This window comes from Cajanus cajan, chromosome 7, assembly GCF_000230855.2.
Source record: "Cajanus cajan strain Asha chromosome 7, NIPB_CcT2T_4, whole genome shotgun sequence".
In the NCBI taxonomy this organism is placed as follows: domain Eukaryota; kingdom Viridiplantae; phylum Streptophyta; class Magnoliopsida; order Fabales; family Fabaceae; genus Cajanus; species Cajanus cajan.
The window spans coordinates 54247402-54272311 of record NC_138523.1 but is presented as its reverse complement, the minus strand read 5'-3'; the positions used below and the strand labels follow the sequence as shown (position 1 = coordinate 54272311).

At 32.5% G+C, this 24910-nt stretch overlaps 2 protein-coding genes across 2 annotated transcripts; both read left to right on the top strand.

Moving 5' to 3' along the window:
- Positions 1 to 6661: 6661 nt before the first annotated feature.
- Positions 6662 to 9396, top strand: LOC109790388 (subtilisin-like protease SBT1.3). Its single transcript, XM_020349534.3, has one exon. It carries the CDS (start codon positions 6902 to 6904, stop codon positions 9242 to 9244), a length of 2343 nt encoding a protein of 780 aa, XP_020205123.1. The 5' UTR covers positions 6662 to 6901; the 3' UTR covers positions 9245 to 9396.
- A 12050-nt stretch (positions 9397 to 21446) lies between these two features.
- Positions 21447 to 23810, top strand: LOC109790389 (receptor-like serine/threonine-protein kinase At4g25390). Its single transcript, XM_083060108.1, has one exon. It carries the CDS (start codon positions 21633 to 21635, stop codon positions 23178 to 23180), a length of 1548 nt encoding a protein of 515 aa, XP_082916234.1. The 5' UTR covers positions 21447 to 21632; the 3' UTR covers positions 23181 to 23810.
- The last annotated feature ends 1100 nt before the right edge of the window (positions 23811 to 24910 follow it).

Genomic DNA, 24910 nt, shown 5'->3' with positions numbered 1-24910 from the left:
AATAACTTGTATGACTCGGACAATTTTCTAGGTTCATCAAAGGATCAAATCTAGATCAAGCCTCCCACCATCATCACAGCCCAAGCCCAAACACTCTTGAAGTTGGAACAGAAGCGCTAAACTGGCCAAACCTCAAAGTGTCTACACCAACTCCCAAACCCCTCCATAAGAGTACAAGAAACTATAAATAAAAATAGTTTACACACTTTCGTGTTGAGGATCAATGTTAGACGTAAAGTTTGTGCTATTAAACATTTGTGAGTAGTTTACAAATATTTTGATGGACAATAATAATTACTAGAGAAATTCTATCATATTCTTTAAAATTTAACGGGTTTTGAAACAATCCATTTTTAGATAATTAATATTTAACGTTTTCTATATTTTGCTTTTTCATAATGAATTATTGCATATTTCAATGTATTCATTTAAAAAATTGATTAGTCATGCTCAAATGTTTTGCACTTGATCATAACACACTATGATGACATAGATTATTCGAGGAATTTTCTCTTTCTTTCTCCGACCAAAATAAAATTACAGTTTTCAATGTATAATTTTATAGTTTGTTAATTGCAATGTAACATTTGAGCTTGCATTCACTTTCTAGTTGAGCATCCATGATATGATTTTTTATAATTTAGGAGAGACAAATATATTTTAACACAATAATCATCATAGCATTTAGTTTAAAAAACCTAAGACAAAACTTGTATGATGCTTTAATGATATAGATTACAATCATGTATTCAAATTTATGGTACACATAATAGTCATAAATCTATTTATAATTTAAAAGATAATACTCATAAATCTATTTATAATTTAAAAATTGAGTTAAATATTATTACACTGATCGCTATAAAATCAATTTCACATGTTGTCACATTAATATATTTATTTATTTATTAATTTTTTTACATTTCTATTTTTTTATTATATTTTCTCTTTATTCTTCACATTACATCTTTTTTATGCATTTTATTCATTTCTTCTCTCACTCTTCTATCATATACATCTCTCTTTCACTCTTTATATTACAACTTTATACTCTATCTAATTCACCTCTCAATCTTTATTGTTTAATTCTCATTTCACTTCTCTCATTTTCACAAACGGAATAACCTCATTTATGTGAGAAGAATATAGTAAATAAAATAAGCATAACATTTTCTTTGCAAAATTGAGTTTTAAGTATTTTGCTTCTATGCAAAAGAGATTATCGTATTAAAAGTATGAAAAGTGAGAAGTTAATAGAGGTTTCAAAATCATGGACAAAAAATATACAAAGGCAAGTGCTTAAATTTTATTTTATATTTTGATTTGTGGATTTTTTTTATGTGTTTGAACATGAATTTTAATTTATTTGTTAACGTAATAGTTAATTTTGCATGAGAAAAGATGGAAAGGAAAATTATTAATGTTGAATTGGATCTCACTCATATTCATTGCCGACATGATTTATTTATTACTAGAAGTTTAAAGTGGAAAAATTATATTATTTATATAACACTTTCTATATAATATTATTTTTTTTTTGTCTTCTTATATCAAATCATTTATTATTTCATGAATTTCTCTTCTTTTATGTCTTATTTCTTTTTTTTTTTTATTGCGTCACTCACTGATTCCTCTTCAAAGGTTTACATATATATATATATATATAGAGAGAGAGAGAGAGAGAGAGAGGGAGAGAGAGAGAAGAGGATCCGTTTACTTTGAGAGTAAGTTTACATAGACTTACTTCGTTTAACAACTCATGTTCTATGTCATATTTTAATGATTCAACCACTGAATTTAAAGTTCTCAATGTATAAATCAAATCTGTAAATTTTAAAAAAATTTGAAAATCGTTTGATACTTCGTTTCATTAATTTAAATTGACGGATAATCATAAAATCATTTTATATGTTGATTTGAATTAATGAAATGAAGTATTAAATGATTTTCAAATTTTTTAAAATTATTTGTAGATTTGTTCTATACATTGAGAACTTTAAATTCAACGGTTAGATCATTAAAATATAATGTAGAACATGAGTTATTGAATGAAGTAAGTATATGTAAACTTACTCGTAGACTAAATGGATCCTTCCTCATACATACACACACACACAGACACACACACACACACACACACATATATATATATATATATATATATATATATATATAATTTAAATTTATTCTATTAAAATGTGGGTAATAACAAAGTGAATTAATGATTCACATTCTACATTATTGGCCATTGGACACATTTCTTTTCAAGAGCTCTACAAAAAAATATTACATGCAAAAAGTAACATATAACTATATAATTTTAATATTGATTTTAAATGTGATTCAATAATATATATTATGTGTTACTATAATCTATACTTATACCATTTAATAATATACTAACATATATTATAAATGTATTATATTTATAATATAGATAAAAATACTTTTTAACGACAAATATTATGTCACTGAATAACAATTTTTTTAGCTGTTCATAAGCTGATTTGAACCGTCTAATAATAAATTAATAATACTTTTATCTTCTAATCATGTGATTTTGTATTTAGTATAATACTAAATTATATTTATTCAGCAATTATATTTTATAATTAATTTTAATTAAGATACGATTAATAATGCTGTTGCAATTTGAGTTAACAGATACATAACATTGATTATGCTTATTTCAACCATTTAATAATAAATTAGTAATACTTTTGATTTTCTAATCATATGATTTTGAGTTTTTTTTTTAAGTGAATGCACTCACTATTAAATATGCATTATCATAAATAAATTATATGATATTGTTACAATTTATATTAATAATTTTAAAATTACACGAGTCTTAAAAAGAGTTATTAATAAATATGTAAAGACATTTTTTATGATTCATTTATCTTCTTTCTTAAATTATATTTCTTTTAATTATATTACATTATATATTTTTTTTCAACATTCTTTGTTCTGTCTCTTGTCACGGTTGACCATTAAACCTCAAGATCTCAAATTCGAGTCTTTAATTTGATAAAATATTGACACAATAAAAATAAGTTTAACGTCAATATATATTCTGAAATAAAAAAATATTTTTTTTCCAAAACAAGTTTATTATACAAAAAAAATTCAATTTTGTTAACTTGTGATTTTATTTATACAAAACTTTATATTAACTATAAATTATAGAAATATTAAATATCTTTATTTGCATTTTAATTTAGTTATTTACAAATTAATGAATAATATAAGATATTAAAAGATAAGTTTTAAAAATATTATTACTAAGACAAATAATAGTTTAGAATATTTGAGAATATAATTTACACATACATTATGAATTTCTCATTTAGAATTTTATATATATTACTTCAATTTTCTACCAACAACATAATTAAATAAAATCATAGTTAAAACTAACACACTAATTAATCAATAAAATAATATATTTTCTAATTTAAATAATTTGCTTTTTTATTTTCACATTGCTCGGATTCATATCTAATTTAATTTAATTTGCACTTCTATGATCTCTTTGGACTCTATTTGACTAAAAATTATTTGTTGATAGGTTCCCCATCTAAATTGCCAAAGAGATAACTAGAGAAGAACGAAAGTATATAAACACATTATGTACTTAACATGAAAAAATTATTTCAAAATGACTTTTATTACTCTAAATTCACAAGAAATCATCCAATCTTGAGGATACAACAACAAATTATGTTCTTAAAAAACATCTAATTATATTTTTTATTGATCTTAAAATTAATTATTTCAAAATCCCTCAATTTATACAAATATCATAGTAACTCTCTAATTACATAGATAAATTTTGATACTCTTTTATAATTTCGGTTTGAGTCTAACTCAATTTTAAAAATTATCCCGAATTAGAAGTGAAACAAGTTACAGATTTTTTGTGAAACAATTCGCATGGACAGCTGTTGACATGCACGTGTGACATCAACCCACACTTCATTCGGCAACAAGAAGCAATTAAAAGGAATAGGCATGCATGCGATGCGAATGGGGTGAATTTTCATCCGGAGAACCCACCCCTGTCATTGCAATATTGCTATATACGATCAAATTTATTAGAGTAGTGACTGATAAGGCATTCCCTTTTTCATTTTAACTTTTTCAGCGGCATCATATCGCAATTCAAAGTCATAAAATGAAATCCGAATTTATGTAAACTTCTGCAGAACTAATGGTGTTTATGTTGGAACATGACTAATTATTTTCTAAATGCACTTTTACTTTCTTTATAAAATAACTTTGTGTTGCATATATGTATCTTATTTCAAAAGCAGAATTCTTCCATTGTTTGGACAACTTAAATGTTGAGCCTTTATATATCAAAGTGTTCTAACTCTTCTAAAGGGAGAAGTAAAGGATGTTGGGTTTCTGTATCAAACTGATATTACTACGTTCGTTCATTGTTCTTCATTGATGAGTATATTATATATGCATTATTTCATAAAGAAAAAGGCTAAAGTTAATTATAGTATATTTTTTATGAAAAAAGTTAAAGCTTTTCGTGTGGAAATTGCAATTGGAAAATTGACCTAACTCATTGCAGTAGGGGCCATTAGAGTGCTGTCTTCCTCTAAAGTGATATTTGTTATATTAATTTGTACGACTGCCAGCAAGGCCGGCAATAGTTCCTTTGGTTTTATAATATTTATCTCACACTTGATAGAATAAGAAATGCGAGATAGAAAAAGAGAAATGAAAAAAAATAAGAGACATGACTGATAATATAATAATTACAAAGAAAAATATATAAGAAAAAATCAAGAGAAAGGAATTAAGGAAGTATTAGAAATTCAAAACTCAGTTTAATTTTATTTTTCTCAACTATATTCAAGGAGGACTTATCCCGAAGTAGATCTTATAAATTCTGCATGAACTCTCCTCATAGAAGAGAGAGAAAATGTATTTAGAGATATTTAAATCCATAAACTGAGAGACTCTCGTTACACATATTGTAATATAAAATTCGTGTTAACTCTCATTAGATAATGTGACTTCTCCATTCGTGCATTATAAATTGGTATCAAATTCATGCTATCTAACGTTTTTGAATAGAAAAATAAATGGTACCCTCAAAAATGTTTTCATAAAGTTCAACTCCGACCCTGGCTCCATACAGTTAATACAACAAACATTGTACCTAGAAAGAAACAATTAATGCGATTTATTTGATCACTAGAAATAGAAATGACGAAACAGTAATCAGAAGATAATAATAGGATATGTTTTCTTTTAAAGTCCCTTACCGCTGTTAAGGTCAGCAATAAAGATGAAATGCCTTTCTGCTTTTGTTATAGTGGATTCTAGTCTAGCAGATAATCCATCCATTTTATTTTAGCACTAATCCTCATTTTCAGGGAAAGACGTTAAAGATGATGAATCAAACAACTTGGCTTATTTACACTATATTCTCTCAAATTTATTGTGTGCCAACCACTTCTTCAGTAAGCAACTTGATGGTGAAGACTACATTTATGTTCTATATACGATACATGGGACCAGTACTATGTAAAAGAATGTTAGGGTTTAAATTTTTTATAGGAGTAACTTTGTAATTTGATAGGGTTGAAATTGATGTAAAAGAATGTTACTGTTAGTGTTGTTTACGAACAATTAAGCATTTTTAGGAATAAGAAAATTTTCATAATCCATTTAAAAAAATTAATGCTCATGTCGTTGGCTTAGGAAAAACATTCATTAACCCCTGTGGGCCTGTGGCTTATAACTCGTTCATAATCAAAATACTACCTTTTATTGATGAAATGTTCTTTACACGTGGCAAGACTAAGTGTTTCATCTTTAAACCAAATGATTAAAGGAACTCAGCTATTTTATATGTCTATACTTTCTTTGTGCAACAATGCTATCTACCACAGAAATTTTGTAATACTTAATTAGCAGATAGAAAAATGTACATTGAGAAATTGATCAAAACATGTAAACATGAAACAGAAATCGAAGATTACACCATGGATGATGATTGATGAAAACAGATGAGTATGCTGTATGCGTACTGCAACTCCAAAACAAATAATTGAGTTAGTGGATGAATAATTGGCCACTTAGGGAATCTGGACTCAGCGGTGCTCAGATGCATTACATGCATTCTGTGAAAGTGGGACCCATCATCAGACTTCTGTGTAAGAAGGACTAAATCTATAGAACAATTTTTTAACCGTTTGATGTTTTTAGGCCAAAACTTTTTTATGGCCATGAGAGTGTTTAGTGCTATACTCAATCAGAAAGTTTAAGCCTTTAACAGAGTGGAGAAAAGTGGATTGAGTAACTTTATGAAGAGGTGAGTCCTCAAAAGACCTTTTTATTACGGTGTATATTAAAACTTGTATTTTATTTTTGAAATGTACGTGTCTACTGAAAATAGCTAAAAGGTAAGTGAAAAGTAAAGATTCACATTAGGCGTTAATGTTATTTTCTTTATGTTCGATGATAAAAATGTTGTATGTTTGTTAAGGAGAAAAAGGAAATAGTGAGATCACAATCACATGATGCTAGTTGTTGGTAAGTGTGATGTAAAATTTAGTGAAATAGCACAAACCAATTAAAAAAAATTGCTTAGATTCAGAGGACCATAACCACATTAACTTCGAGCACCAACCACAAGGTAGTAGCTCTTATAACTCTCCATTCAACAAGGCACCACGAAACAACCAGTCACCTTTATTACCCGCGCAAAGGTGGCAGAGTAAAGATCACAATCGTCTCCCTTAAATATCTCAGGCACCAGAACACACACATCACAATTCAACAAAGCATGACCCCTTATTAAATTCTCCTCACCCATCTCTCTCCCTTCCAACTCAATGCTTAAAAAATCTACTTTCCCTCTTTCTAGCACGTAAAAATGTTCATGATTCCAACCACTCCAATGGAGAAGATGAGTCTCATTCTAACAAGCTTTTTCCTCTTGACCACACTCTTATCTGCAAATGCTGGATTTGTCAAGAAGACTTACATCATTCAAATGGATAAGTCAGCAAAGCCTGACTCCTTCTCCGATCACCTTGAATGGTATTCATCAAAAGTGAAATCAATTCTGTCCAAATCAGTAGAAGCTGAGATGGACAAAGAAGAGAGAATCATCTACACTTACCAAACTGCTTTTCATGGAGTGGCTGCCATGTTGAGTCAAGAAGAAGCTGAGAAGCTAGAGGCAGAAGAAGGTGTTGTGGCCATATTCCCTGATACAAAGTACCAACTACACACCACAAGAAGTCCAGCTTTTCTTGGGCTTGAACCAAGAAAAACCACTAACATGTGGTCAGAAAAGCTAGCTAACCATGATGTCATAGTGGGAGTACTAGACACTGGGGTTTGGCCAGAGAGTGAGAGCTTCAATGATACAGGCATGAGGCCAGTACCTTCTCACTGGAAAGGTGCCTGTGAGACTGGGAGAGGCTTCAGGAAACATCACTGCAACAAGAAGATTGTTGGGGCAAGAATGTTCTACCATGGATATGAGGCAGCAACCGGTAAAATTGATGAGCAAGTAGAATATAAGTCACCAAGGGATCAAGATGGTCATGGCACTCACACTGCAGCTACAGTTGCTGGCTCTCCAGTGCATGGTGCTAATCTTCTAGGCTATGCTTATGGCACAGCAAGAGGAATGGCACCAGGAGCAAGAATTGCAGCTTACAAAGTGTGCTGGACTAGTGGATGCTTCAGCTCAGATATTCTGTCAGCAGTTGATAGAGCTGTGGATGATGGAGTTGATGTTCTTTCCATCTCTTTGGGTGGTGGAGTCTCTTCTTACTACCGTGATAGTTTGTCTGTTTCTGCTTTTGGAGCAATGGAGAAAGGTGTTTTTGTTTCATGTTCTGCTGGAAATGCAGGACCTGACCCTGTGAGCCTCACAAATGTGTCACCTTGGATCACCACAGTTGGAGCCAGCACAATGGATAGAGATTTTCCTGCAGATGTTAGGCTTGGAAATGGAAGGAAGATAACTGGAACCTCACTCTACAAAGGGAGAAGCGTGCTCTCACTTAAGAAACAATACCCTTTAGTATACATGGGAAGTAACAACACAGGCATCCCTGATCCAAGATCTTTGTGCTTGGAAGGTACTTTGGATAGTAAATTGGTTTCAGGTAAGATTGTTATCTGTGACAGAGGCATTAGTCCAAGAGTGCAGAAGGGTCAAGTGGTGAAAAATGCAGGAGGGGTGGGAATGATTCTCACAAACACTGCAGCCAATGGAGAGGAGCTGGTTGCTGACTGTCACCTCCTTCCAGCAGTTGCAATTGGAGAAAAAGAAGGTAAGGAACTAAAAAGTTATGTGTTAACAAGTAAAAAAGCCACTGCAACTCTAGCTTTTCTGGCTACAAGGTTGGGAATTAGACCATCTCCTGTAGTGGCAGCATTTTCATCAAGGGGGCCTAATTTTCTGACCCTTGAGATTCTGAAGCCTGATGTGGTGGCTCCTGGGGTGAACATTCTTGCTGCTTGGAGTGGTGCCATTGGTCCATCAAGTTTGCCAACAGATCACAGGAGGGTGGAGTTCAACATACTCTCGGGAACTTCAATGTCATGCCCTCATGTGAGTGGCATTGCTGCTTTGCTCAAGGCTAGGCATCCAGAATGGAGTCCTGCTGCTATAAAATCTGCTTTGATGACAACAGCTTATGTTCATGACAATACCATCAAGCCTCTCAAAGATGCTTCAAATGCTGAAGCTTCAACTCCTTATGATCATGGTGCTGGACACATCAACCCCGGAAGAGCTCTTGACCCAGGTTTGGTCTATGACATTGAGCCACAGGATTACTTTGAATTCCTGTGCACACAGAAGCTGACTCCATCTGAACTTGGAGTTTTTGCCAAATACTCAAACAGAACTTGCAAGCACTCTCTAGGAAGTCCAGGGGACCTCAACTACCCTGCCATATCTGTAGTTTTTCCACACAAAAATTCCACTTCAGTTTTGACCGTTCATAGAACTGCAACCAATGTTGGCCTTCCTGTTTCCAAGTACCATGTCGTGGTTTCATCTTTTAAAGGCGCTTCTGTTAAAGTTGAGCCAGAGACCTTGAGTTTTACTAGAAAATATCAGAAACTATCTTACAAAGTTACCTTCACAACAGAGTCTCAGCAAACAGAACCTGAATTTGGAGGTCTGGTATGGAAGGATGGTGTGCACAAGGTAAGAAGTCCAATTATAATAACATATCTGCCACCAATGTGAAACTTCTCTTGAACCACCTATAAGTTTAGCAGTATTTTTTTTTTCCTTTTTCTTTTTGCAATAAGCAAAATTTTCTGTACTATGAAGTCTGTTACAGGAAGATGCTTGATATTGTCTGCTTTCAATAATGATCTTGCATGCTCTTTATTGCATCTTGGAACTCTATCTATGCAATTCATTTGCAGATTCAAGTTTCATACTGCTTAAAATAATCAGCAACATACAAAAAATGGATATTATCTTAAATATTGTTGTTACATGAGATCTTCTGTTTCATCAATATCATCTATTACTTATACAAACATTTATCTTACACTTTTTTCTTTTATCAATAAAATATAGTTTGAAGAATTCATCATAAGAGAAGATCGTGCTAGTCATATACAGCATCTGTACTGAAGAAATTTAATTAACAAAGGGAAGATCATACATATAGAAGTTCCATATTTTGTTAAATGTTGCTAAAATTTAATTTTCAGGTCATAGAATCATGTACTGAACACCATGAGTTAAGGTTTCATCAGCACATACACTCATTAAATTGTTACGATAATTAATTGTAGTACTTGAGAAGTAAGGATAACTCTGTCTCTTTCACTCGACCATTGTGAAAGTTGAAATAAGACTATGGACAGTCTCGTTTGACCAAACACTATTTAATTGACAACATGAGAAGAATGAGGAGCATTTAATTCATTTAACGCTGCACATTTAATTTTCAGTTTTCCCATTGTTTTTCTTTTCACATCTTTTGCCGGTGAATTCATTTTGAGTAAGACACAAGGTACTACTTCCATGTGAGCATCAACAGAATAGCTGGACATCTATAAAAAAAAATTGTGGTCCGAAGTGTCTCCAGTAAAGTTTTTGGTATTATACACATTGCATGCAATGGTTCTATAAACCACTTTTTCAGGTAACTAAGATCACTGTTTCTGAATATTATTTGACAATCATGAGAGTAATTTAAGTATTTAGCATCTATTTTATTCAGGAAACTTTAACTCAACTTATATTGCAACTCGTAAGAAATAGAAAAGGTATAGTTGCATTAATTTCATTTCGGATGAACCAATAAAGATAAAAGATATATAAGGCAAAAAAGAGATTAAAAAACAGATATAGGGGCGTTCAAAGGAGGGGAGTTTATTTAAGAATATCATGTTTTAATCATTATTTTATTAAATCATATTATTATATTTTATAACACTTTTTAAACATGATTTTTCTCCATCTTTTATCATATTATTCATTTTATTCCTTTTTTTTTCTTCAAGTATGCATCCTTTCATACCTGTCCAGAAAATCAAGACTGTATTTTATTCTTCTCCTAGATTACTGTACAATAATTAATTAAGGATTGAAATCTACGGGATGTTGACTGCATGGTAACTTGAAGTTGGAGAGGATCTAAATTTTTTTTTCTTCTCTCTCAAACCACAAAGCTCTATTGTATAAAATAATATCTTTTATCTATTTGGTAACTTTGCCCTATGGACATGGATATCTTTGTTGGGCCTATTGATTAGATCCAGTTTGCCTGTATTCTAAAATAACCAGGCTATTGAAGGCCCAAAATTTTGTAGCCCAAGCGCACAAATCCCTGATATGCCAACGTAAAAAATATCAATGTGTGAAGCAATATATCATTGTCAATTGAGACAAGGACGAGGGTATGTAGGGCTGAAAAATGAAACGTTGCATTAATTATTCGCCTTGGTTAGGAACCGACATAGCTGTGACTGATGCAATGCAAGTACCATAAGAACATGTTAATGATACCTACTTTATCAGTGAATAAAATGTTTAATAGTTTAATGTGTATAGATAGTAAATATTTTTTACATTTTATTTGATTGCATAAAAAAGAAAAAGTTTTCCTCTACATTTAGGGTATCATTTTTCATATATGCAATTTTTCTTTTGGGTTACTCAGGGTAGAGCCAAAAATTTGACTCGAAGGAGGCAAAGATTTTTTTTAATTTTTTTTTTACACTTATATGTAAATACTTTATTATCACAAATAGTCTATTAACATTCATACTTTTTTTTTATCTCACTTTCTATTATATTATATATACATATTTTTTTCTCTCTCTTCTTTTTCTTTCTAAATATAAACTAATATTATAATTTTCATTTATCAATCTGTAATAATTTATTATATAAATTTTAGAAAGATAAAGAGATATTTTTAAAATAATTTTATTACATTTTAAAATATTGGTAGACTATGGCTTCTTCAGGTTTCCTCCACCTCTGCCCTTACATGGTAGAATATGGATGACATTAAAACTAACAATACTTGCTCAACCGTTATTTTGCTATTTTGAACGTGAATTTGTTAAAAACGTGGATCCTTGATGCAATCCAAACAAGCACCAAACTTTAAAGTGATAGAGTTCGGATGACTATTTGCCCAAAAATTACAATTTTTATTAATTAAAATGTAAATTACAATTAATTTCACTCTAACCTTAACTAGATCATTGTTCATTAGTAATTGGAGATCAATGAAAGAAAAAACGACAGGAGGAATGGTATATATATAAAACAATTTCAGTTTAACCTGAACTATATATTTGTAATTAGCAAGACCTAACTCAATGGGATTTGCTAATCAATGCTCTTAAAAAAAAAACTAAAACTGAAATAAAAACTACTGTATGAAAAAAGAATAAATCTTTGGCATATTTAAATTTAGAAATATTCATTGCATTTTTTTAAACTAAGACTTTTGATTATTTTAGACTTTTGACTAATTTGAATCAAACGGAATGAAGTCACTCAAGAGTTCTATCATTTATTTAGTTTTATTTACAAAACTTAAACATGATACTTTATATAAGAAAAATAATTTTTAAGAATTTAATTTTATGTATTCCCAATGTGAAATATGAAAATTACACTATAAACTAATTAATGAGAGATTATAACCGGTCTAATTTTTATGGTAGTTATTATAAAAATCAATAAATTTATAAATCATAATAATTTGTGATTAGATGTGAAGATAGAAATTCTTTTAAACTATTAGTGCATAAGCTATATTTACTCTCTTTTTTATTACTTTAATTAACAAATATTAAACAATACCATTTCTTTTAAATAATTAAAATGATTTTTTACAGGGATGATTAAAATGATTAAATAAAAAGATAATAAATTATTATTGACTAGAAAGACTAGATTTTAACAAGATACTGAAATGCGTGTTTGAATAATCATTCTAAATATTTTATTTTTGATGTTGAACATATTTCTGAACAAAAATGTTCTACGTAACCCTAAATTAATATAGTTTGGATTGGAACCTTGTTTATTTTTGTCCATTAGGCACCTTTCAAATAGTTTTTGGGTATACTTTTTTTTCCTTGATAAAAATCATGCTATAATGGCAAACTCAAATTTTGCGGCCCAAATAAACCAATCGGACTATAACTTGGTCCAATAATAGATTTCATCCTGTAAACCTTAATTTTCAAACCCTTAATGTTCATCTCTAGTATATTGATACTTTAATCATTAGATTGTTTATATGTGTATTTAACTGTCAAATTATTAAATAATATTGATCATTAAAGTCAATATGATATTATTTTACTTATATGATGGATATATGTTGTTATTTATGTTTATAATGTTTTTTACTTGCTGTTTGATATGATTGGTATGAGGATCTTAGGAAGGTGCCATGATGATCCTAATGTCATGCCCTACGTGATTGTTGTGTGATTGATGATTTTAATTGTGACGATGAGTTTGAATCCTTTCCCATAAACAATACAAATGCTTACAAGTCTAAAATAAGCAATCATGTCCTTCGCAAGTCGCAACAACAAGGAGTGTTGATGATATACACTAGTTCTTCTCATTCTACCAATGGTGGGGGTTCACAGAGAGTTAAAAGTTGAATGATAGACCAACAAAACTTCAAATTTTGGTTGAAAACAACTCATTATCCGGAAACCCCACGATATATATTACATCAACTTTAAAATTAATGATAGGCTAACATTGTTATCATTATATATAAATGAAGATGTGTCAGAAAAATACAATAAAAAAAAAAGAAAAATACAATTAAAAGCCTGTTTGATTATTCTATTTTGTACATAGTCGGCAATTTAAGAGAAAACAATGGTTACTTGCAAGTTTGAATAATTGAAACTTGTACGTGTTATACGTCCCTTATTGCGCTTTAATTAAACTAAATTAAGCATTAATAAAATAAGAGGTTGGCCTATTCTCTCTTACCACATCCGTTATAGAAAAACAAGTGAAGAAAAAGAGTTATTATATTCAATCTAGAATGTGATGAATCAAAAAACTATTCAATCTATAATGTACAGATTTTTTAACTTGCTTTAATTAATCAACCAAATCTGCGGTCAAAGGCATCATTACATATAGATGCAAGCTGCAAGCACACGTGGGTATACAATTATTCTACCATTTCGTCTTCAGAATAAGGAAATTATTATTTTTCAGAAGATAGTTTCTTTATTTTATTATAATTAATATTAAATTATCAATCGTGATTCTTAAACAAGTATGAGTTCAACCCCAAGCGTGTGATTCAACGATAGGGGTTGATCCACGCTTAAGCAAGGTCAGGGATTCGAATCCTGCCTTGTATATGCAGTCGCGCCTCCAACGTAGCGAGGAGATTAGTCACTGCTGTCGGCGGTGGATACTCTAGGGACGAACTAAAAAAACAAGTACGAGTTCAAAGGCAAGATAAAATTCCCTTTTAATTTGTTTAGCTTATGAGACATATGAAAACACGATAAAATCATAATTTATAATTAAATTGATGTTCTTTCATCATTATTATTAATTTATATTTTAACAAGATTGTAACTCAATGTATTATTAAAAAGAATTTATATTTCTTAATATTATGATCAACATACATACATGAATAAATTCAGACAATCTTTTTCAATAAACTAACAAAAGAAGAAAATAAAATTACTTGAAAATAAATTATTTTTTTATATAAATTAAAATCTACACATGTATTTTAACTTTATTTTCATAAGTTTGCTCGATTTTTTTTTCTTAAGAAACACGCAATAAAATTATGAGTTTTTCTTTTAAGTAAAAAATTAATATTTCAGCATGTGTAATACACAAATTAAATATTTATTATTATTATTTTTATATGCTTAAAAATATCTTATCACTTAGTAATTATGATTAAGAATAATTTATAAATATTTTTATTCTTTAATTCATTGAGACATTTTTTTTAAGTTAAAATCTTGACATTCAATGAGCGTTAAAGGGAATAATGCTTTATATGCGGTCATCCTAACAATGCTAGTGAACTTATGGTCAGAACATTGATGTTACAATGAGGGTTTATGTCACTCTTGCCCCTTAATTTCAACTAAGAGACTTGTTTTGGTATGTTTAAAAGTCTTACATCTCTTAGAAATTGAGGCTAAGAATAATTTATAAATACATGTTCTCTTTAATTCATTTATGCATCTTGTTTTAGTATGCTAAAAGTTACATATTTCTTAAGAATCAAGACTAATAGTAGTTTATAAATACTTCCTCTCCTTAACTTGTTGAAATGTCTTTTTAAGAAAAAAACACATGAATGTGTATCATAAATTATGAAGTTGTTAAAAAAATTGTAAATTAACTTTTTAATCCATAAATTATGAATGTTAAAAAATATATCGGTGCAATTTCATAAAACTTTAAGAGTGACCGTATAATTTAATCGTAAATCCTAGACGTAATTACAAATTAATTCATATTTTAATATTTGAATATAAAAGTATCATATATTTACTTTAAATTTGCAAAATGATGTTATAAAAGAGTTTGTAAACAACAAACGTTTTCCAATATATGATGATAGAGGAAAAAAAATCTCATTAAAAAAAAAGTGGAAAGAGGAAAGGAGTTGATTGTTATATTAAGAATGAGCACGTGTGGTGGCTAATGTGCCTGTAATCTGAAAAAAAGAAGAAGAAGAATATTATCCTTTTGCGATTAGAAATTTCCAAATGTTCTTTCTTTGACTAAAACTACATGAATCTCCACCGTGAGTTGGGTTAGTTAAAATAATGTTTTTAAATTAAAAAGTTATACATATATTTTTAGAACCTGCTTAATGCAATCTAGTGACCTTTACAGAAACTCATATTTTATAAAGACAATTAATTCAAAGATATTACAAGGTAGCTCGCTAGTCAGGGTCGATGCAGGAGAATTGTCGCAACAATTCCTTAAAAAAATAAAAGATCTTCAGATCAACTATAGGACAAACTTATTTACCATTTTATTTTGCAATCCACGACCAAAATGACAAACTCAAGGGATGCGACATACGATGTTATATATGTTTTTAATATCGAGCTAAAGTTGACCAACATTTTTAGAAAAAGGAAAATAAAGCCAACGTGTTCATATCTGGTATGACAAACCGACAATTAGAAAATTACGAAGTGAATCAATCAGAAGGAAACCAGCGACTTCGTGATCATGATAGGTGAAAACTTGATTTATTTATTTTACTTCTATCATATTAATATTAATACAATTTTTTTTTATGAAAATAGAAATTTAGAATGAAAAATATTTTTATAAATAATCATCGAAGGAATACCTTTATACTAAAGTTCGTTAGTGTAATTAATGTTATAATTAAATCATAAAAAAATAATTTTACTTCAATTAAGATCTTAAAGAAAAATCACGCGGATCTGATATCAGAAACTCATGATGCTCACAAGTAAAATAAATATTGTTCTACTCAAATTGAAAGAAGAAGGAAGAATTGTTTTGATTCTGCTGCACACTTCCTACGAATACATTAGGCCTTTTATAGGCCAAGGTTCACAATAAAATATTAAACAAAAAACAAGACAACGTTTAGTGGTCATTCAACGTGCAACCTTAGTGCTAATAAAATAATGAGCATTATTCTTAGTGCACTGATCATTATACTTAGTGCAATGAGCATTATACTTAGTGCCTTCTCCACCAATAATAATTGGTTTATTTTACTTGGTTTATTTTCCACATTGCCTCCCTTAAACCAAGTTTATCAGATTTTTGTCATTCCAAGCATTTTCTTTAACTTATAGAATAATTCAGCTTTTAATGGCTTTGTAAAAATATCCGCAATTTGTTCTTCAGTGTGACAGTAGTTTATCAACACTTCTTTCTCAGTTACCAGTTCTCGGATTTTATGAAACCGAATATCTATGTGCTTAGACCGTTCATGAAATACAGGATTTTTGCATATTGCAATTGCTGACTTGTTATCACAAAATATCACTGTGGGATTATCTTGCTTCTGATGCATTACTTCAAGCATTCTTCTCAGCCACACAGCTTGGGTTGCACAACTTGCTGCTGCTATATATTCTGCTTCGGCAGTTGAGAGCGCCACCACTTGTTGCTTCTTTGATGACCATGATATTGTACCACTTCCAAGATTGAATGCATATCCTGACGTGCTTTTCCTTGTTTCTATATCTCCTGCCCAATCACTATCTGTATATCCAACAAGATTCACATCAAAGTCTTTATCATAGAAAATTCCTTCTGTCAGAGTACCTTTGATGTATCTGAGAATTCTTTTAGCTGCCTACCAATGAGAATCTCGAGGTTTTTCCATGAATCTGCTGAGTAGTCCAACTCCATAGACAATATCTGGCCTGGTTGCAGTTAAATATCTGAGGCTTCCAATCAAACTTTTATAGAGAGTTGGATTGATTTTCTTCCCTTCAATGTTACTTGTCAGCTTCAACTTTTCTTCAACAGGTGTTGAAATCGGCTTTGAATTCTCCATCTTGAATTTCTTTAAAATATCACCTGCGAATTTCTTTTGAGAAATGAAAATTCCATCATCTCGCTGATCAACCTCGATGCCTAAAAAATAGGACATTAGGCCCAGATCCGTCATTTCAAAACTTTTAACCATAGCCTCCCTGAATTCTGCAAACATTTTTGGATTATTGCCAGTAAAAATTAGATCATCAACATAGAGGCACACAATAAGAATATTGTCAGGATCAACTGATTTGATATACAAAGTGTGTTCAAATGGACATCTCTGAAAACCATTATCCACAAAGTAAGAATCAATCTTCTTATACCACGCTCTGGGTGCTTGCTTTAAACCATACAATGCCTTCTTCAATCTGTAGACTTTATCTTCTTTTCCTTTAATTTTATATCCTGCAGGCTGCTCAACATATACTTCTTCTTCCAAAGTTCCATTCAGAAAAGCAGATTTAACATCCATTTGATGAATTTTCCAATTATTTTGAGCTGATATAGAGATAAGCATACGAATTGTATCTAATCTCGCTACAGGAGCGAATACCTCAAAATAATCAATACCTGGCTTTTGTTTGTACCCTTTTGCTACCAACCTTGCTTTAAAACGATCAATTTCTCCATTGGACTTGTACTTAGTTTTATACACCCACTTTACTCCAATTTGCCTTTTGTTTGCTGGTAAGTCTGTCAGCTCCCATGTTTGATTCTTTTCAATGGCATGAATTTCTTCATCCATTGCTTTTCTCCAATATTGATTATTTGAAGCTTCTTCAAAAGTTACTGGTTCACAATCTGCAAATAAGGCAAAATTGATAATTTCTTCATCAGATGGGTCATTATCATTACCCACAACATAATCCTCCAATCTGGCTGGTAATCTCCTTTGTCTTTGTGGTCTGCTTGATGTTTCTGGCTCATCAGGTGTTGTATCTACATGTCCATTCTCCTCTTCATAGTTTTCTGAATTTACAGCAGGTACCTTTTGGGCTTTGAAAGACCAATCCCACATTCCTTCTTCATCAAAGGTCACATCTCTGCTGATAATTACCTTCTTTGTCACTGGATTGTAAAGCTTATACGCCTTTGAGTTGGTGCTATAACCAATGAAGATGCACTTCTCTCCTTTGTCATCAAGCTTCTTTCTGAGTTGATCTGGTACATGAGCATATGCTATACACCCAAAAATTCTGAGATGCCGAATTGAGGGCTTCCTTCCACTCCAAGCTTCTTCTGGTGTTTTATCACAAACACTCTTTGTTGGACACCTGTTCAAAATATACACAGCAGTAGAAACTGCTTCTGCCCAGAATTCTCTAGGCATTTGTTTTGCCTTTAGCATGCATCTCACCATATCCATGATTGTTCTGTTCTTCCTTTCTGCTACTCCATTTTGTTGAGGAGTGTATCTAGTTGTCATTTGATGTTGAATTCCATGATGGTCAATGAAATCTGCACAGGCAAGGTATTCTTGACCTCTATCTGTCCTCAATGCTTTAATCTTGCAACTACTTTGTTTCTCCACTAATGCCTTAAATGACTTAAAGGCATCACAAGCTTCTGATTTCTGTTTCAAAAAATACACCCAAGATTTTCTGCTAAAGTCATCAATAAAAGTAATGAAATACCTGCTACCGCCATGTGATGGTATCTCAACCATGCATAAATCTGAATGCACAATCTCTAATGGCTTTCTTGCTCTCCAGGACTTTCCAGTTGGAAAGGATTCTCTGTGTTTCTTTCCAATTTCACAAGTCTCACATATACCTTTAGGAATGTTTATAACAGGCAAACCAGATACATACTCTTTTCTAGATAAAAAATTTAATCCAGAAAAGTGATAATGTCCAAAGCGCATATGCCACAGCCAATCATCATTTTGTATAATGGAGCTCAAGCAAGGAATTTTATCGTATTGAACATTCAAAGGAAATAGTCGATTAGGAGACATTTTTACCTTGGCTATCAATCTCCTATTTTTGTCAATCAACATACAGTAGCCATCATGAATCTGTATGTTGTAACCTTTTTCTGATAATTGTCCCAAGCTCAACAGGTTATGGTGAAGACCAGGAGCATAGAAAACATCAGAGATGAAATTTTGAGTACCGTCCTTCAATCTAATTGCAACTTGACCTTTTCCCAAAATCGGAATATTTGAGTTATTTCCAAATTTCACAGTAGATTTTACTGTTTCATCTAGTGAGGAAAATAACTCCTTTTTCCCACACATGTGGTTGCTGCAGCCAGTATCTAGGTACCAAATAGCTTCATTGCTTGAAAAATTATTTGTTGCTAGAAGTAAGGTTTGTGGATTATCAGAAATCTCACCAGTTTGCTCATATTGATTTTCTGCTATATTTGCTTGTTGTTTGAATCTACAATCTGCAGCTCTGTGCCCGAACTTTCCACAGTGATAGCAATTGAAATTTGTCCTCTCCTGGTTGGTGAAACTGCCTCTTCCTCTTCCACGGTTGGTAGATCTAACATTGTATCCACCTCTTCCTTGATTAGGTGGCCTGAAATTGTTGTCTCTCCATTGTTGATTAAAATTACAACGACCTCTTCCTCTGAAACTACCACGACCTCTTCCTTTGAAATTTATATTTCCTCCTTCACGACCTCTACTGTCTTCATTTCGACTGGGTTCTGCTATGTTGGTAAAATTCACCTGGCTTTTCAATGCTTCTTCATTTATTTTCTCAGTTTTCTCCAAGATTCTGCTCACATGGCTTTCAATGCTACCTTGCAATTCTGCAACTGTCATGATTTCTATGTCGTGGGACTCAATTATTGTAGTCACCACATGATCAAACTTCATCGGCATGGTGCGTAGAATTTTCTCCACCACCTTGCTTTCAGGAATATCTTCTCCATACACCCTCATTTTGTTGACGAGATCTGTAACTCGTGAAAAATATTGTTCCACGGATTCAGAATTCGTCATTTCATATCTTTCATATTCCCTTCGTAAAGATTGCAACTTGGATTTTTGAGCTTTCTCAACACCTTTGTATGATAGCTTCAAAATGTCCCATGCTTCTTTGGCTGTTTTGGCATTTGCTATTTTGCCAAAAATTGAATAATCTACACCTTGATGAATTTGTGATAGCGCCAACTGGTCCTTCCTTTGAGTTGCATCATCAGCTCCTTGTTGTAAGCCTGGTTCAATAAAGCTCCAAATATTGTGAGCTTTCAAATGGGTGGACATCAACAATGCCCAATAATTGTAATCCAGTTTCCCATCTAATTTGGGACCGGACCAAACAATATTGTAGTTTGTGGTCATCTTTCTCTCTCAAATAGACTCTGAAAATTTTGATAAAGTGAGAACTCTCTTGTTCCTCACACACTCAAAATTTTTTTTAAAAATCTTTTCACTTTCTCACAAACTCACAAAACTAATGCTGGATCTAACCAGCTCTGATACCAATTTGATATCAGAAACTCATGATGCTCACAAGTAAAATAAATATTGTTCTACTCAAATTGAAAGAAGAAGGAAGAATTGTTTTGATTCTGCTGCACACTTCCTACGAATACATTAGGCCTTTTATAGGCCAAGGTTCACAATAAAATATTAAACAAAAAACAAGACAACGTTTAGTGGTCATTCAACGTGCAACCTTAGTGCTAATAAAATAATGAGCATTATTCTTAGTGCACTGATCATTATACTTAGTGCAATGAGCATTATACTTAGTGCCTTCTCCACCAATAATAATTGGTTTATTTTACTTGGTTTATTTTCCACAGGATCCAACTGGTCAAACCTACTATTGACAAATGAAGCTTGTAATTAAATGTGGATGTCATAAAAATGAAAGCGAGGAAGTTGTAATAATGAATCTTTCTCCGTTGCCTTTTCCTTGTAACGGAAGAAAAGAGGGAACACAACTTTATGAATATAGAAAGCAGGTATTATGAAATGTAGGCAATCATTTACTTGTCATAATGTTGATATGGTAAGCATGAATCATGAAAACACAAAAGTGGCCGCGTTTACAGGTTTGGAATGAACCGAGTAATGCTTAGGCTGTAAAATCAATTTCTCTTTTTTATTTTATTATTTTGTCATCTACTTTCAACTTTTACCTACAGTAAAACCTTTGTCACTGTATTTATTTATTTAAAACAAATGTGTAACTACAGGAAAATCGCAAATTCTGGACACGTTTGGTTTTAAGTCGAGAGTTTCTCAACGTATGTCTAAAAAGTAAAATTAAAAAAAATATTTTTTGAGTTTGAATTAGATTGGTTATGTATTTAAAGTGTTTGGTTCAATCCAAGTGGTTCAATGAAGATGAATAGCTCATGCCAGGTTAATTAATATAAGTAGTTAAAGAATCGGTATGAATTTCAACATTTTTTTAATGATGAGTTTGAATCTCTTTAATTTGACTTTTTATTTAATTTAAAAAGAAAAGCGATAATAATTATAATATTTAAAAACTGGGTGGAGTTTGTAAAGAAGGTAAATTTTGGAACAAGAAATGGGGCGTTAGCAGATAGCAGATAGCAGATAGCAGATAGCAGATAGCAGATAGCAGATAGCAGATAGCAGATAGCAGATATAGCGATGCCATCTCGACAACTAGCGACGTCAGGTGGAGGTTGGAAGAAGCAGGGTGGTCTGTTAGGTTCCACTTCCAGCGCCTTGGCCTGCTCTTTCTTCCTCTTAATCTTGCTCTGCCTCCGCAAGAGAAAGCGCACCACTCCCTCCTCCGACGCCGACTCTAACCCTCCTCATCCCTACCCATACCCGCTCCTCCGCCGGGCCACCAACTCCTTCTCCACGCGGCTGGGCCAGGGCGGCTTCGGCCCCGTCTTCTCCGGCACCCTGGGCGGGCAGCCCGTGGCCGTCAAGCTGATGGACTCGGCCTCCCTCCAGGGCGAGCGCGAGTTCCACAACGAGCTCCTCTTGGCCTCCCGCCTCCGCTCCCCCCTGGTGCTCCCCGCCATCGGCTTCTCCTCCGACCCCAAACGCCGCCGCTTCCTCCTCGTCTACCAGCTCATGCCCAACGGCAACCTCCACGACGCCCTCCTCCGCCGCAGATCCCCCCACCTCACCCCCTGGAAAAACCGCTTCCACATCATCCTCCACGTCGCACGTGCCATCCACTACCTCCACTCCCTCCAGCCCCCCGTCATCCACGGCGACATCAAACCCTCCAACATTCTCCTCGACCACTCCTTCTCCGCCAAGCTCGCCGACTTCGGCCTCGCTCGCTTCAAAACCCACACCCTTCATCCAAATAAGGATGAATCCGAGAGCGACGCCCCCTCCGAGTCCGACTTTGAAACTCAGAGCGTCAACACCGACCAATCATTCGATGACACCGCCAAAGGGGACTATGTGAGGGATTGGATTGCATCCAGTAGTGGAACCGTGGAGAAGAAGAAAAGTAGGAGGAAACTGGGATGGTGGGAATCCATGGAGGGTCATGGTTTGAAGAAGGACAAGAGGAGGCCGGCGAGGGAATGGTGGAAGGAGGAGTATTCAGAAGAGCTTGCCAAGAAGAAGAAGAAGAAGAAGAAAAAGGGTGATATGGATAATGAAGAGGATGTAGGCGTATACAAGAACCGTAGTGGTGTGGAATCGTGGTTGAGCGGAGAGCGGTGGAATAGTTACGAGTCGGCGGAGATGGCAGGAAAGAGTGGGGGTGTGAGTAGCAGTCGGAGTATGAGGGGAACGATTTTGTACGTGGCACCTGAGTGTGGGTACAGTGGGGAGGTGTCGGAGAAGAGTGACGTGTACAGTTTGGGGGTTTTGTTGCTTGTGATTGTTTCGGGGAGGCGTCCGCTGCAGGTGACGGGGTCTCCGATATCGGAGTTTAGGCGTGCGAATCTGGTGTCTTGGGCGAAACAGTGTGCGAGGAAAGGGAAGGTTCTGGAAGTGGTGGATGAGAGTGTGGAGGGGTTGGATAAAGAGCAGGCCATTCTGTGCGTGACGGTTGCGCTCATGTGTTTGCTCAACTCACCTGCTCGTCGCCCTTCCATGGAGGAGGTTCTGGGAATGCTCACTCGCCACATCCAGACACCGCCACAGGAACATGGTTCACAAACAATTTCCATGTCCAATTATTCCCAACAAAGGCGCACATCATCACAACGGATACAATTTTAGCATCCATTTTCAAATTATTTATCTCTAAATTATACCCCATTCCTTTATAAGTATCTACATTTTTTCTGGGTTTAACTATAAGTATCTACACATTCATATACAAACTCATTACTTTCATTTTAGTTAAATGAATTATTACTATTTATTTTTTTATTTTTTTTATTTTATAGATTTATTAAATTAAAAATCACGCGAGTCTGTGCTACAAGAACTGGATGGAGATTGGTGATCTTTTAGCCCACACTGATAGAAGACCCACAAGCCCAACACAATTCATCGTGCAAAGCCCACCGAACCCAGATAGGAATTAGGAACTGCCAGTCCGCAACACAAATATTTATAACTGCAATCAATCCTCCACTAGTTGCACCAAGATGCCCACTATTCCCTTCCACAACCTTGTTAATTATTTCTCCACTCACAGTATAAAACAAATGAAAAGAGTGACTCAATTTCTTGCATCCTGATCTAGAGTGTTAGACAAAAGGAGTGAGCCATAGTTCCACCAAAAACAAGGAATTAAGTTCGCGAGAAAGGCCTCGTCTTATACACTCGTTATTTTATTTTTTAAACAATGATGTAGACTCTGAAAAAATATAATCACATAAATTACGAATTTGTTCCAACTCAGTTTCAATGCTGTCAAAAGGACTAAGTTTTGAAGATATTATATTATCAGAAATATTCAACGCACTCGATAAAATACAATTCAATACTTCCGATGAAAATTGGATATTCATCGATGCTAGTATAATGTTAGTGTTCAACGCTCTCAATGGAGTAAGTTTTAAAAATACTATTACGTATTATGTTAACGTCAGAAATATATATTGGACTAATCCAAGGTGTATGTATTTGATTACAACTCACTCAAATTATTTTTTAACACAAATTAGAACTCAACCCCTGTACCCTTTTTTTCTTTCTTTCTTTGTTTCTGTAACTGTTATAAGAAGTAAACAAATTAATTACAAAGATGAACTGGCCTTGTCTTGTGTGATAAAAAATACAAAGATCAACCCCATGACAGCAGAAAATTCTAATAGTGTGTTTGGACGAAAAATTTTACAAATTCAAGAAATTTTAAATTCTTGATATTTAAATTACTTATATTTCAATTTCTATCGTTCTTAAAATATTTTGTTTGGATGAGTCAATTCAAATTTCTTAAATTTTAAATTGTTAGGTTGAATATGATAATTTGATTCTACTATAGTAAATTATATAAATTTTAAAATTTAAAAACATATTTATATGTTGAGATTTTTAAATTAAATTTTATAAAAATAAATATTAATCCATTTTTAAATATTTAATAATTTTAAAAATTAATATTAAATAATATTTAATAATTTTAAAAATATTTTTGAATATCTAATAATTAAAAAATGAAGAGATAAAATAAAATATAAAAGTGAAATAAGAAAAATAAATATAAAAAATTTTAAATTCTCTAATTTTTAGAAGAATTTAAAATTCTACTATTTTAAGAAATTTAACGAACGTTTGATTTTTAAATTCTTTATAAATTTTTTATCTAAACAAAATATTTCACCTCAAAAAATTTAAAATTTTTTAAATAAATAAATTATATTATATAAATTCTTCCATCCAAATAAAACAAGAATATGCAAAGTGATTGGGTATTAACGATTGCAACTTTATCGGTCCAATCAGAGACGGGAAATGATTTAACCTTCTCTTCCAAGGTTAGATGCTCTTTTTCTTCC